The following is a 15,381-nucleotide window of genomic DNA, read 5'->3' on the forward strand; positions in this document are numbered from 1 at the left end:
ATACACACACACACACACACACACACACACACACACACACACAGTCTTTTATATGTATACATACATATATACAGTCATATATGTGTATATATATATATATTATATTCAATGGAGTCTTTCAGATTTTCTGTACATAAGATCATGTCACTGCAGATAGGGAGAATTTTACTTTTTCATTTGAATTTGGATGCCTGTGATTATTATTACCTAATTACTCTGGCTAAGGACTTCAAGTACTAGGTTGAATAGTGGTAAGAGTGGGCATCTTTGCCTTGTTTTTGATCTTAGAGGGAAAGGTTTCAGGTTTTCATTGTTGAGTATGATGTTGTCTAAGGGCTTTTATACATGACTTTCATCATGTTGAGGTAATTTCCTCTGTTCCTAGTTTGTTGAGTTTTTATCGTGAAAAGTACTGAATTTTGTCAAATGCTTTTTCTGCATCTTTTAAGACAATCATGATACCTTTTATTCTGTTAATGTGGCATATCACAGTCTGATTTTTATATATTGAACTATCCCTGCCTCTAGGGATAAATTGCACTTGATCGTGGTTTATATATTTTTTCTTAAGTGCTGTTGGATTTAGTTTGCTAGCATTTTGCTGAGAGTTTTTGCATCTATATTTATCAGAGATATGGCCTGCAGTTTTCTTGTGGTAACTTAGCATGCCTTTAGTGTCAAAGTAATACTAGCCTCGTGAAAAGGTATTTGGAAGTGTTCTCTCCTCTTCAATTTTTTGGAGTTTGAGAAGGAGTGGTGTAAATTCTTCTTTAAATGTAAAAAAAATTGGTAGAATTCACCAGTGAAGTCATGTGGTCCTGAGCTTTTCTTCGTTGGGAGACTTTGATTATTGATTCAATCTCTCTATTAGTTATAAGTCTACTCAGATTTCCTGTTTTTTCCTGATTTCGTCTTGGAGCACATTCTTACTTAGAACATTCTCGAAGTTGACCATAGTTGTTTCTTTTTCCTTTTTTCTCATCTCGCATTTTTTAAATCATAAAAATAAAAGCAATTAAGGACAGAACAGAAAAATATTATCCCCAATAAAATTTTCCCTGAGGTAAGATTTTAATTATTATAAGATTATTAACTAATTATTAAGATTATGAGTGGCTAAAATGTCTGCTCCATAAAGAACAGGCGTAATTTCTGTTGCACTTGGGATTTTCAGAGCATTTCTTACGAACTCACAGGATCACCTAATCCCTGAAAGAATAGTTCTTTACACTGAAGAGGTCTGTGTTCTCTGTTTGACCTCAGAAAATATCTAAAGTTTTTTTTGTTGTTGTTGTTTGTTTTTTTTTTTTTTTTTTTTTTTTCTTTTGGTTTCCTATCTGGCACCTCTTTTTTTTGGTATATCCTGTTGGCATTGCCCTTATAGAGAACTTCCTGGAAAGAGGATCATTTTGTTGTGATCCAGAAATACTTTTGTCTGGCTACTAGGTCATGCTTTACACCAAGAATAAATGACAGAGCTAAGCACAGTATATGAACATGCCCAGTGTTTAAACTCGTGAGAGACTTTTTTTGATTTGTGTTGTTTTCTTTTAGAAAATCATGCAAACCATGCAAGTTGTGAGTAGGATTATTTTACTTTAAAGTATAGTGATGTTGATTTTTGGCCAAAACTTGGAATGGCTGGGAAAATATCAAGAAAAACAACTTTTATCAAAAGGCAAATTAGTTTTTGAAGCTGGTGTTAATTGGCAGCCAAGGTGTTTCATTATGAAGCTGAATTTTTAACAGTTGTTACTTGGTTACTATGAAAACACCAGCCAGAAGAAAACCCTGCAGTGTAAAGGGTATTTCTCTAGTCTCTCCCAGCCCCTCTGCCAATGTGTCAATAATGTGAGACCTGTTTTAAAACACTTACATGCTGCCTAGAAACTGCCTGTGTTGGCTGTTTATTCAACTTTATTCTGGATTAGATGCATATTTCATGATGAATGGGCTCAGGGATGATCACTTTGAAGCTGCAGGTATTGTACTTTTCTATTTTCCACTTCTCTATGTTTGAATGAAACCCAAGGCCTTATTGGGAGAACTGTTTTTCTTTGTAACCTACAGCATAAAGGAAACCACAGGAAATATATAAATGGTAACTACAGAGATAATTCTTTTGGATGAAGCAATGAGAATTGCAGTGCTTTGTCTCTATGTGTGGGTGTATCTACTGCTGATTTTTTAAAAGATAAAACACCTGAGGACCATAGGTAGTAAGGTTCAACTGTGTATTCCCCTCCCTGATAGTAAACAGCATGAAGAAGGTTTCTCTTTATACATAACATATCCAAAGCCCCTGGGAGTGTGTATGCTTTGATATTTTCCCCATTCTGACATTTTGCTACCTGGCTAAAAATCAAATAGGTTTGCTATGTGAGTCATCAACCTATAGGCAACAAATTCTTGGATTGTCCTACCTATGGTCATCCTTTTAATCTCTGTTGTGTTCAGCATCCAGTTTTATGGTAACATACAGAAAAAAATTATTTTCTCTGAGTCACATGGTAAAACTCTTGGTTTAAAATGTTGTCAGCAGTTCCCCAGCCAAATAATTTAATTATGTGATCATAGTTTTATGGAAGCTTGTGCTATTCATTTGAAGAAGTAAGCATGGCTTTATTTGTTGTCCTTCAAAACAAAACCAGGTTTTCCTCTTGCTTTGCAAAGTCTCAGCTAGGGTTTTACAGAACAAATAATGAATGCTTCTGCTGCAGCATGTCACAGGGGAGGCTGGGACAATACTGAACTCATGCACACTGCTGATCCTAGCTTGCTGGGCAACATGTACACCTGGAATTCTGACAGCTATGTGGATTCACTAGAGACCTCTGTCATTCTTTTCATCCTCTTATAGGCAATGGTCGAGACAGTTAACAACCTCCTTCAGCCACAAGCTTTGAATGCATGGAGAGACCTGACTACTAGCGATCAGCTGCGTGCGGCCACCATGTTGCTTCATACGGTGGAGGAAAGTGCTTTTGTGCTGGCTGATAACCTTTTGAAGACTGACATTGTCAGGGAGAACACCGACAATATTAGTAAGTGATCTTTGTTATTCAGAAGGTCCAGACACTCTTGTATATCAGAAGAGGGAAAAGAAAAAAGTATCTCTGGTGTCCCAGATATGAGTGATGCTTTATTTAAATGGAGATAAGTCATTCTTTTTCTAAAATAAGGACGGTATCACTTGTCATTGGCTTAAAAGGATTGAAAATCATGTGTGCTATCCTTCTTAGGGTGTTTCAATATTAGGTCCAACATTGAACATATTAGCCTGAGATCACTTATGGTGAGTTTTTTTTTTTTTTAAGGATTTTTATGTATATATTATACTATTTAAAATTTCATCCTCTTTATGCAGAACTATTAGGAGTCATTTCAGTTATAATGAGAGAATCTTTGAATTACACTTTATAAAGAAATAAGTCATTTGAGGGAAGATGATAAGACAGTGTTTGATAATTGTGTTATTTGGCTTATAAAGGGTATAAATCTGTTTTTATTGTGGATTAGGAGTAGCTAACAGTTTTATTTCAGGAGTTATTATGAAGCTGTTTCAAATTTATTGGGCTTAAAGATAGTTCAATATTGATATGACAGTACAGCTGTAGATTATAAAAGAATTTTTACTTAATTTAGAAAATAAAGATTATATTTTAAAACTTAAGACAAATGTATTACAATTTGGAATCGCATTTAAAATTTTAGGCTTTATTGATATATTTGTATTATTTAAATAATTTTAATAGCTTTAATTTGCATTATTTTGGCAAAATGCTAACAATATATTTTCTTAAAGATTATCATAAAGCATGACAAATAGAACAAGAATTCCAGTGTTTCGATTTCAGAAATACTGCAATGATTTAGGAAATGATTGTCGCTTAGGTATGTTTCTCTATGAGCACTGGTCTCTCTCTGATATTAACAGAATTGGAAGTTGCAAGGCTGAGCACAGAAGGCAACTTAGAGGACCTAAAATTTCCAGAAAACATGGGCCATGGAAGCACTATCCAGCTGTCTGCAAACACTTTAAAGCAGAATGGTCGAAATGGTAGGTTAGAGTTTATTTTTTAAGCTTGAGGAAATTAAACTTGCATCAACTCATTGCTTTTTGGCTTGGAATATTAAGTCCATTGTTCAGAAGATTTTCCCCCTTCTTCTTCCTACCTATTCTCTTTCTCCTACACTTCCTCCTTGTCCTAATGTACAGCACCACCAATATTACAGTAATATTTATTCTAAATTCTCGATCAGATTTGGAAATTGTTCCATTTCTTTTCAGTAGCCAGAAACTTAAATATGAGGGAAATTATGGACATCAAAATTCAGAGGATCTGACATTTCTCCTTAAAAAGAACAACTCTCACTAAATTTGCAGATTTTAACTGTAAACTTTTTAATGTAAATTTTAATTGCAATTTTAAAATTACATTTTTTTGGTTATTTGGCTTCTTTTTGAGATGTTTTTATGCTTCTTTTTTTTTTTGCAAAGCATACAAACATTTAAAGGCAAGGAGATGATATTTTGGGAAATGAAAGTATAAATATAATTAGCTTAGCTTAATACTAAATTGAATACACTGAAAATCAAAATTCAATAAATAATCTTATAAAGTATGTCCCCAAACTCACTAATATTAAAAACTGTTTAAATTTACACACATATATGTGGGTGTTTATGTATGTGTGTGTATATATATGTCTGTATATATACATCTCTTCTAAAGTAGACTCCTCTTTCTCATATTTGTACATACATACATATGCATACATACACACACACAGATATTCCTTTTTCGCCAAGAAAGGGAGATTGTCTGGCCTGTCAGGTTATAGGAAGATGACTTCAGTTCCTAGCAACAAATTCAATGCTAATATTTCATATTGCAGGGTGAATAGTTTTGAGAAAAGAAGATCTAGTTAAATAATGTCAAGAAAAACAACTTACATTTGTTGCCATCAGAATAAAATAGTCTGTAAATGTTCAAAATATTGTAAGACTAAACTTGGAAATCATTTTTATGTTATGTACTCATTTAACTAATAAATTTTTTGAGACAGCAGTAAGATTCAATAGAGCAAAATTAGATTCCTACATTAGCTTCCTAAATCATGTCCCTGCTTCCACTCTTTCGCCCTCCAACAGTATATCCTGCTGACAAAGGGTTCTTCCTGAATCATAAATCTGACCAGTTCACCTCCAGTTACTCTTAGAATGAAATCTCATTACCTAACTAGGCCTTCCACGTGCTACCTGATCCACTTCCTTCCTGCCTCTTTTTTTTTTTTTTTTTTTTGCCATTTCGTCTTAGAAAGCAATTTTTACCTTTTTTTTTTTTTTTCTTTTGCGTGGGCAGCCTCTCTATCGTTCACTTTTTAGAATAAATCTGTCTCTGTCGGGAGAGTATTCCTTATCTTCTCTAAGGTAGATCCCTCTTTCCCACTCTTTCCCCATTAGCTATGATTATGCCAATGTTTCTTCATAACATTTATTCACTTACCAGTTTAAGAAATAACATTATTATTATTTTTTAGTCTGCATACTTACTGCCTAGTTCTCCCTCCAGGCAGTAGACATGTAGAAATATATTAGTCAAATTAAGTATGCTCATTTATTTTATTGCTCACTAAATTAATGTATCATTGTGGGGTTTTATTTGTGTGTTTTGTTTTGTTTTGTTTTGTTTTAATAGAGAAGAGGGTCTCTCTGTTTCCCAGGCTGGTCTTGAATTCATGGCCTCAAAAAATCTTCCCATCTTGGCCTCCCATAGTGCTGAGAATGCGGCCTTGAACCATCACACCCAGCCTGTTTTTGTTTTTGTTTAAGTCACATTTAAGCATTAATTTGGGAGCAGAGAATATGAAAGAATTGCCAGTGACTAAGTGTGCCAGTAACTCACGGTGGGCTGGCAAAATGACACCATCCCAGAAGTGGAAATTGGCATGAACTATCAGCCAATTATAAACCTATTAAAATTAAAGTTTTTAATGTCAGCAAGAAAAATATGTGGATATTCTTAATTTTAACCTTTTAAAAATCAGCATTTTTATGCCAAATCTAGAGGAAAAGAAAATAATTAAATTATATGTTGTGACAGATAAGTATTTAGTGGATTACTATGATTTGCTCAGTGTTGTATTAACACTTGCAGATTAGATAAGAATGCTCTCTTCCATTATGTAGCTCTCATCATAATTTCTTTGCTGGATTACTGAAATGATAATGGATATCTCATACAATCACTGAGAAGGCTGGAGAATCAGGCCCAGAAGATATACTAGAGCAAGGAGGCTGACAGCAGCCTATACCACATCACAGAATCATTGCTGTGAAATGTCACGGCTGTCACAAGTGAATTCTGTTGCAGTAACTGTGCCACTGATGCTGCTGCTATTGCTGTACCACTTCCTGCTTCCTTGTATCACTAGCTCCTCATCTGATATCTGAGGCTACTGCATCTGATTAGATGCATCTAGCTGAGATGCCCAGAGCAACCTCTTCACAATAAGCTAGGAAAGCAAGTATATGTCCATTTGTCTATACATTCTGAAGATTAGGGAATTTCCCAAACATGGCAGATGTTGATTAGCCCTCCTCCTCTTCAAAAAAAATATTTTTTTTCTATCTTCCCACATAACTCAATTTTTTTCCACGTGATTCTAAGATTCAGAGGTAGGGACTGTGATGTCCTCATCTTAGTAACCATAGTAGTTGGGGCCAGAAATAAGTTATAGGACTTGACTTTGTAAAATAAGGAAAATGATACAATTTTTAAAAAGCTTGTCAAAGGACAGTTCACTTCATAGGGGATTACATTGAAGAGATTGTCATAAAGGAAAAAAGAGGCAGAAGGACTTGGTGACTTTGTGGGAACAGTGACATTAAAATAACATGACAGCTGGGTTTTAAGACAGGTAAAGATTGTGAATTCTTGTGTGTTTTCCTTAAAATTCTAATTGACACATAATTTACATATACTAAAATATATATTTAGCTTGAGGAAGCATTTACCTTGCAAATTTGATAGTTATACATCTATAATATCACACAATGAAAGAAAATAAATTTCTTCTCTACCCAGAAAATTTTCTAGTATCTCTTACAGTCTTCTTAACCCTCTTCTTACCTAATAAAACCTCTTCTCATTACCATTTGTGTACACAAAATTTGCCAACTTTTAGACCTCATATAACTTGTATCATATAGTATACATCATTTCCTGTCTGAATTAACCAGGCAAAATATTTTTAAGACTAACTCATGTTGTTCCATGTATCAATAATTTGTTACTTATTGAAGCATTGTATATTCTATTATATAATATGCCATAATTTATTTATTCTCCTATAAATAATAATTGTTTCCAGTTTGGGGCTATTAAGAATAAAGATATATATCCACATATATTGTGGTGGATATATGTTTTCACTTATCTAGGAAGGGTTGATATATGTTTAGTTTTATAAGAAATTGTCAAACATTTTTCTAAATGGTTTAGGTATTTTATACTACCACCAGAAGTGTGCAAGAGTTCCATTTCTGTCACACCCTTATCAACATTAGTGTGGTCAGTCTTTTCAATTTTATGGATTCTTGTGAGTATGAAATGGTAACTCATTCTAGTCTTATTTTTCATTCCCTAATTACTAATGATGTCAGTCATTTTTAATGTGTCTAATGGCCTTTCATTTATTTTTTTTAAAGTGTGTATTCATGTCTTTTGCCATTTTAAGGTGTTATTATTTTATTCTTGGTTGGTAGAAACCCTTTATATATTAATGGATCTTATTTTAAAATGTATTTCAGTCTATTTATTTATTTGCATTCTTAATGATGTATTTTGATAGACAAATTTTTGGTTTGATAAAGTTCAGTTTACTCTTTTATGGTTAGTGTTTTGGGTCTTATCGAAGACATCTTTGCCTTCCTAAAAGTTCAAGGATGTTATTCTACATTTTGTTCTAGAAGCCTTATGATTCTGGTTTTTATGTTTAGGTGTATGATATATCTTAAATTTAGTTTTGAGTATGGAGTAAGATAGGGATTGAAGCTCATTTTTTAAAATACTACTAAGTAGTTGTTTTAGCACAATTTGACTTTCCTCTCCTCATGAATGACTTGGTGCTTTGGTTGAAATGAATGCTTGTTTTTCTGTATGAATACATATTATATGGATTTAGTTTTTTATCTCATTAGTACTAACTAATTTAAGTAGAATGGACAAAGTAATCAGAATTTGCATTTATTTTAGGAGAGATCAGAGTGGCCTTTGTCCTGTATGATAACTTGGGTCCTTATTTGTCCACGGAGAATGCCAGTATGAAGTTGGGAACAGAAGCTTTGTCCACAAATCATTCTGTTATTGTCAATTCCCCTGTTATTACGGCAGCAATAAACAAAGAGTTCAGTAACAAGGTTTATTTGGCTGATCCTGTGGTGTTTACTGTTAAACATATCAAGGTAAGAAAACGGCATTTTAACTTTTGGTTGTTCACATTATCTGTATTTTTATAACACTGAACATTAAGTGTATCAATTTTCTTTTAATATTTTTAATATTATTTGACATATAGCAATTCATTATCTGTAAAATTTGGTGGTAATTTTTTGGTCAGAATTAAGATTTGGAGTGGGGAGAATAATTCTTGTATATATAAATAGCTGCGGTAAAAGCATTCATAGATGGATTTATAAATGCTTCTCCATAACTAAGAAGAGCTAATGCAAGTGTAGAGATCTAAAAGCATAGCCTGAAAATCATAAATATTATAAAATTCTACTGTATATGGGATTCATGTGAAATGAGTAGATTTTTAGCTGCTTTTGCCACAAAAACAGGAAAACAATGGGTAACTATGTGAGATGATGTATGTGATTTAGTAACCTTTCTATCTATATGTATTTCATAACATGTTTTGTACCTTAAATATTCACAATACTGTTTATGTTTTTAAAGTAGAATAGTAGTACATTAAATAGAACTAGACATGGTTCTATATATGATATTTCAAGTAATTATGTCTATGTGAAGATATATTTTTGCCTATTTACAAAGATTGAGGTTGTAAATTCAACAATGATCTCTAAAGATCATCTTTTCAGATGTTAGTTGTTAAGAGCAAATAACCTTTTTATTTTGCAATGTGCATTAATTGGTATGATTCTGAAACGTTGATACTAGTATATTCTTTTAGTATTTATTTGAAACAGTGTAATCCCCTCTAGTCAGAGGGAACAAACAACATATATCCAGTTTTGCTTAAAATTGATGAGGCCCATTTATGGAAACATTGGTAGACATCTCTAAAATATTGGAACAGAACATGAAGTTGTGGTATATGTAAAAAAATGCCTACCTAATTTACATGATCATAAACTAGTTATTGATTTTACGGATTTTTTCCCCCCTGTAGCAGTCAGAGGAGAATTTCAACCCTAACTGTTCATTTTGGAGCTACTCCAAGCGCACAATGACAGGTTATTGGTCAACACAAGGCTGTCGGCTCCTGACAACAAATAAGACACATACTACATGTTCTTGTAACCACCTAACAAATTTTGCAGTACTGATGGCACATGTGGAAGTTAAGGTAAGACATATGCCATACAATAAAAATGTTTTAGTTTATAATATGGTCACTCACTGTAAATAGTCCTAACTGTATGAGCTATCATATTTTGATGTTTTTTCTACTTTCGCAGTAATTCTGTCAAGAAACTCTCTGATGTTCAAACAACATCCTGGTGGATGATTCAATGAACTGGTTCTCTCTTTTCCTATTATCAATATAGTTCATAAAATTCAAGTTTGCTTAATAAACTTCCCCTAGTCTCCGTGTTATATTGTATAATAAATGTCAGACCATGACCTCATGAGCAGGGTAAGATAGAACTTGAGGACCAAAGGCCAATGGGATTGGTTTAGAAAGCTGGAACTGGGGAGGCTCAAGAGTAAAGAGCTATGCATAGGTTAAATACAGTCAGACTGATTCTTGGGAAAGCAACCCTCAAGCACAATATGCCAGAGCATGGAAGTGCAAAGGAGTTGGCATACTCTAACATACGCAAATGGATTCTGCCCGTGCAAGAAGGTACCACTTTAAGGAAAGATCCAGATGATAGGTAGTTTCCAAAGTCAGAAACATGGCTGCATCAATTTCCTCCCCGTGTGACTAGCTTTCATGTGTATAGAGGGTTGTGAGATGGAGTCTATGAGTTTGCAAGGGAAGAGAAGGCTGAAACAGGGTTTCAGGAAATCAACTTAAGCAGGATAACAGTGAAGGTTAGAAAGGCAGTAACTATCAGATTTTAGGAGTCCTAGGCTAGAAAACTCTGAAAAAAAATGTTAAGCAGGTCAGTGTATCAGTAGTAGGTAAGATTAATGTTAACACTGAGTAATTCTAATACTCAAGCTATAGAAATGTATGGGGTTGAAAACTTCAATTTTTATTTCAGGCAAGATACTTCATGGCCAGAGATGATTGAGAATGCAAGTATCTTGCTTCTCTCATCACAATGGCCAAGAACTGAGGCTAACTCACATCCATAGTTACAGTTGGAAGAAAGCTATTAAGAGATTATATACATTATGTGACAAACATTTTATTTTTGAAACTTTCAAACACACTGCTTAACAAAAAGAGTACTTTTTTTTCTAATATTCTATGTCACAAATTAAATGGATAATTACATTTAAAATCTTAAAATAGGCCAGGCGTGGTAGCTCATGCCTGTAATCCCAGCACTTGAAGAGGCCAATGTGGGCAGATCACTTGAGGTCAGGAGTACAAGACCAACCTGACTTATATAGCAAAACGCCATCTCTACTAAAAATACAAAACTTAGCTGGATATGGCGGTGCATGCTTGTAATCCCAGCTGCTTTCAAGGGTGAGGCAGGAAGATTGCTTGAACTCAGGAGGCAGAGGTTGCAGTGAGGCAAGATCGTGCCACTGCACTCCAGCCTGGAAGATAGAAAAAAACTCTATCTCAAAAAAGAAAAAAAATCTTAAAATATAGCTTCTTGGTTTTTTAAAATGTCTTTATAAGGTCAATACAATTTCATATGCACTAGTCTTTAAGATTATTAATCTTGTATAATTTATACAAATTATTCGTCTTTAGAACTAGCACTGGTATTTTGCTTTGGTAGGGAAAAGCACACATAGCTTCAACACTTTATGCAAATGTTAAAGCTTAGTTTTCATAGCCTTTTGTATTATAATACCTCTGCTATAATTATTTGCTACATATTGCATTGTGGAAAGAAAATCAATACTTAACACCCTGGAATGGCTTTGGCAAAGACTGAACATTCTTTCCCACAATTCATAACAATATTTCACTATTTTACTAACACTACTTAGCTTTCAACATTAGTAACTGGTAAATAGTAGTTTCAAAACAACTGTCTTTGTAAGTTCAGTAAAATGTGAAATAACATGTATTTTTAACCATACTGTTCAGGTCAGTACATATGTGTTAGTAGCATAATAATAATGAATAAGATATGAACACTGCCTTCAAAAGGTTTACAGGGTTTTTTTTTTTTTTTTAGATGAGACAGAAAAAAATAACTATATAGTTAATAAGGCAGTGATAAGAATGAAGTTTGCACAGTGTGCTGTGGGAAAATTGAGTAAGTTTAATAAAGTCTGGAGAAGTTCTTAGAGATTTAAAAGGTGCACATTAAGAGATTAATGGATTAGCCAGAAAAGTTGTGAAGAACATTTCAATCAGTGAAAACAGCAGGAGCAAAAACCTAAAGATGTTATATATCATGGTGTCTCAAGCATGGTAAAAGAGTTTAGAATTAATGCACCATCAATATAACAAGGCTAGTATTTAAGTCAAAATAGAAATGTAGAGACAAATATCTAAATTTAAGATCTGATTGAGGAAACAAGAACTGCAGTTCAGGATATACGCACAGACTGGGTGGTCTTCCTTATGCCTGAAGAACAAAAAGAGGGTCGGAGATTTCATATAGAGAAGTGTTACATATTGTTTTCTGAGAAAGTTCATTGGCACTAGTAAACTGTGGAGTGCTGACAAGCTCTAATGGGTGAGTGACAGATGATTAAACTCCCTTGGAGTCAAAGGAGGTTGTTTCAGTAGCTACTGGGTAAAACTGGTTCTAGGTCACAACATCCAGTTTCAGCATGCAGGCTTACAGAGAATTCCATTCTTGGAGCCATGTTTTATGCCCTGAATGCTCTCTTCCCCATCTTTTGCCTCTGTTTGAGTTGACATGACAAGAATCATCCAATTTATGTGACCAACTTTCATCGTAGTTAGCAACTGGAGGTGAACTGAAGAATTCAGTAGGACTGTAGCCATGAAGGGCATAATGTAAAATTTTATTTTTTATTTTTATTTATTTATTTCCACCTCTGGTGCTTGAATCAGGACAATGTGGAAATTTACATGGGTTTAACATCTGCAGGCTCAGAGTAGGAGTCTCAATATCCTGCATGTCCAAATACTTAATGTAATACAAAGGTGGCAAATATGAAATATTACCTGACTTAACACAATACAGCTTTATAAGCACTAAAGACTCACAATCTGAATTTAGGATTCTCAGAATCCGCAGAGTTCTACAAATGTACATGGCAGTGTCAGGAGAGCTGACTCCTGGATCCCAGTCAGCTCACCTCTTCAAACATAGGTGCTCCAGGGGAGGGCTCTATTTTCAGAGCTCAGGGTATACATGTCATATGGATCTTCACAGTGATCCTATGGGCAACTAAGAAACAATTGCCAGATTTCTAAACAATAATAGCACCGGTTTATGTTGCAGTTTTAGACAGATTATTCCCAATTCTATGTGGATGATAGATGGCAACCGATTAGGCTAGAAGGGTGCAGTGGATCATTTATGTAATCTCAGTACTTCCGGAGGCTGAGGCAGGTGGATTGCTTGAGGTCAGGAGTTCGAGATCAGCCTGGCCAACATGGTAAAAGCCCATCTCTACTAAAAATACAAAAATAAGCTGGGCATGATAGTGGATGCCTGTAGTCCCAGCTACTTAGGAGACTGAGGTGGGAGGATTGCTTGAGCCCAGGAGGCAGAAGTTGCGGTGAGCTGAGATTGTACCAGTGCACTCCAGTTTGAGTGACTGAGCAAGACTGTCACAAACAAACTTATTAGACTGGTTGTAGTGTGACAGTTGTTTCAATAAGTCCTGGTAAAGGGTGTCTAGGGCCTAGACAAAGGCTATTGTAGTAGTCATGAGGAGGACTTATATTTCAAATATACTTAGGATACAAAAATATAAATGGCTTTTTACCTTTGTTGTAGAGATTTATAGATGGGTTATATACTTGTACATTCTCTTCTCCCTGCTGTCGGTAAACATAAGGAAAGTATTAATGTCCTTTACATTTTACAAAGTAAAAACAATGGCATAATTTTTAGCTACCTTATGTTATTGATCCAAATAATTCCATCCAGGCCAGTCATGGTGGCTAACAGCCTGTAATCTCAACACTTTGGGAGGCTGAACCAGGCAAATTGCTTGAGCTCATGAGTTCAAGACCAACATGGGCAATGTAATGAAACCTCATCTCTATTTTAAAAACACAAAAATTAGCTCAATGTGGTAGCGTGCCCCTGTAGTCCAAGCTACTTGGGAGGTTGAGGTGGGAGGATCACTTGAGTCCAGGAGGTTGAGGCTGCATTGAGCTGTGATTGTGCCGCTGCATTACAGCCTGGGAAACAGAGTGAAACCCTATCTCAAAAACAAACAAACAAACAAACAAACAATTTCATCCAAAATTTTATCTGACTCGAATTTAGAGAGAGATGGTGCAGGTATACCAGAGGGAGAGCAAATTCACACTCAGTTAGCAGCTTAAAAGTAAAATTACCTTAGCTGTGTCAGCACAGTTCAAATTTTTATGTTCGAAGGACTACAAACTCTATTTTGTCAGAGTGTTACAAAATGATCTGTCTTAGCAAGACTGGCTATATTCTAACAAATGACAGACTTAAATCTGGATTGTATTACTCTGGCTCTGAGATTCTGCATTTTAGCTTAAGTGATAAACTCAGACTCGGAAAATGAATCAAATTTGAGGCAGCAACAAAATATCATTTTATGCTTAGTTCATTGCCTAACAACCTTTCCCCAGTCAATTGTATGACAATCGACTGTGACCATTATTGTGTGTCAACAAGAAATAAAATAAATGAAAATCAATATTTTCGTTTAGCAATCAATCACATAGCATGTGTGTCTTGGAATTCTTGTATCACAGTCTCTTGTGATTGTCTGAGTCAGTCCCATTTTGATCTCTTAACATGATTTTAGCATGTTAGTGATCAATGAAAAACAGAAAACAAGGAGTCTGATCATTAAAGGTTCAAAAAGAAAAACACCAACCAAACTTAACTTCCACTAACGTTTCAGACAGGACATTAATTTATTCATATACAGTGAGAAGTACAGCAACCAATTGGAACAGATATTTATATCTTCTAGTTGTCAATTTCTAATTATACAGGGAAATCTGTAAAAGAAACAAAATTATATTGGAGACTATTGTTTGACAAACTTAGGAGAGTGCAGGAAGAGTTCGCTTAATAATCTTGATAGGTTTTAGCCTCAGCTATGGTATCCTTACGCATCTGTCTCCACTCTACAGCTCTCCCAATGCACTGAATTGCTTCTATTTGTCCTAAGTGTTATTTCTGCTGTTTGATCAATACTTTTCCTTTATTATTTTCTCAACATTTGTGATCACCTAAATTAAGATAAACATCATGACGGTATTGACACGTTACCTAATATACAGCAGGCTTTGAACAAACGTAACTTCCTCCTTCCTCACTGTCAGATGTATCACTAGATTTCAAGGATTCCAATGTAAACTTCAGGCCCTCAAGAAACTTATTTTTAGAGAAGTGGCGATAGGGAAGAAGGGCACAGAAGAGACACTCCATCTAGAGTCATCATTTTGATAAGAATGATAACTGAGGCCTACCCTGTGATTTAGAGACGTAGGGAAAATCATCATCTGTATGAGCCAGGAGTCCTCAGAGAGGTCATAACAAAGCAGCATCCTGTTATGAAGATCAGGTGTATTTTATAAGTTAATGTGTGGAGAATTTGAGTTGGCCACATTCTGGCGAAACATTTTCACTTTGCCTTGGGTATAACTCCACAGTTTCTTTATTTTCTCAGCAGCTTGTCCTTTTTAGCATATTTTGTTGTTTTCTCCTCATCTGCATGACCTCTTGTTGTCATTCTGGCCCTGAGAATAATCCTGAATACCTGCCCTTCTTTCTCAGTGATGTCATGTAGTCATGCAGCTCTATACCTCATCTCATGATTCTCATGTATTTCTATCTCCAGTTTTAAATTCCAG

The 15,381-nt window shown here is 34.8% G+C and overlaps 1 protein-coding gene across 32 annotated transcripts in view; it reads left to right on the plus strand.

Moving 5' to 3' along the window:
- Nucleotides 1–15,381, plus strand: part of ADGRL3 (adhesion G protein-coupled receptor L3) — an 846,433-nt gene that overhangs the window by 714,312 nt on the left and 116,740 nt on the right. For all 32 annotated transcript variants that reach the window (XR_012516839.1, XM_074396184.1, XM_074396178.1 and 29 more), the window contains 4 exons: nucleotides 2,861–3,044; nucleotides 3,938–4,060; nucleotides 8,262–8,470; nucleotides 9,424–9,600. Coding sequence is in view for 31 of the 32 variants with exons in the window: in XM_074396184.1 (XP_074252285.1) it covers nucleotides 2,861–3,044; nucleotides 3,938–4,060; nucleotides 8,262–8,470; nucleotides 9,424–9,600 (693 nt within the window). In the remaining variant the exon portion in view is untranslated. The remainder of the gene's footprint in view (nucleotides 1–2,860; nucleotides 3,045–3,937; nucleotides 4,061–8,261; nucleotides 8,471–9,423; nucleotides 9,601–15,381) is intronic.

The sequence above is a fragment of the Saimiri boliviensis genome, chromosome 3 (genome assembly GCF_048565385.1).
Source record: "Saimiri boliviensis isolate mSaiBol1 chromosome 3, mSaiBol1.pri, whole genome shotgun sequence".
NCBI lineage: Eukaryota > Metazoa > Chordata > Mammalia > Primates > Cebidae > Saimiri > Saimiri boliviensis.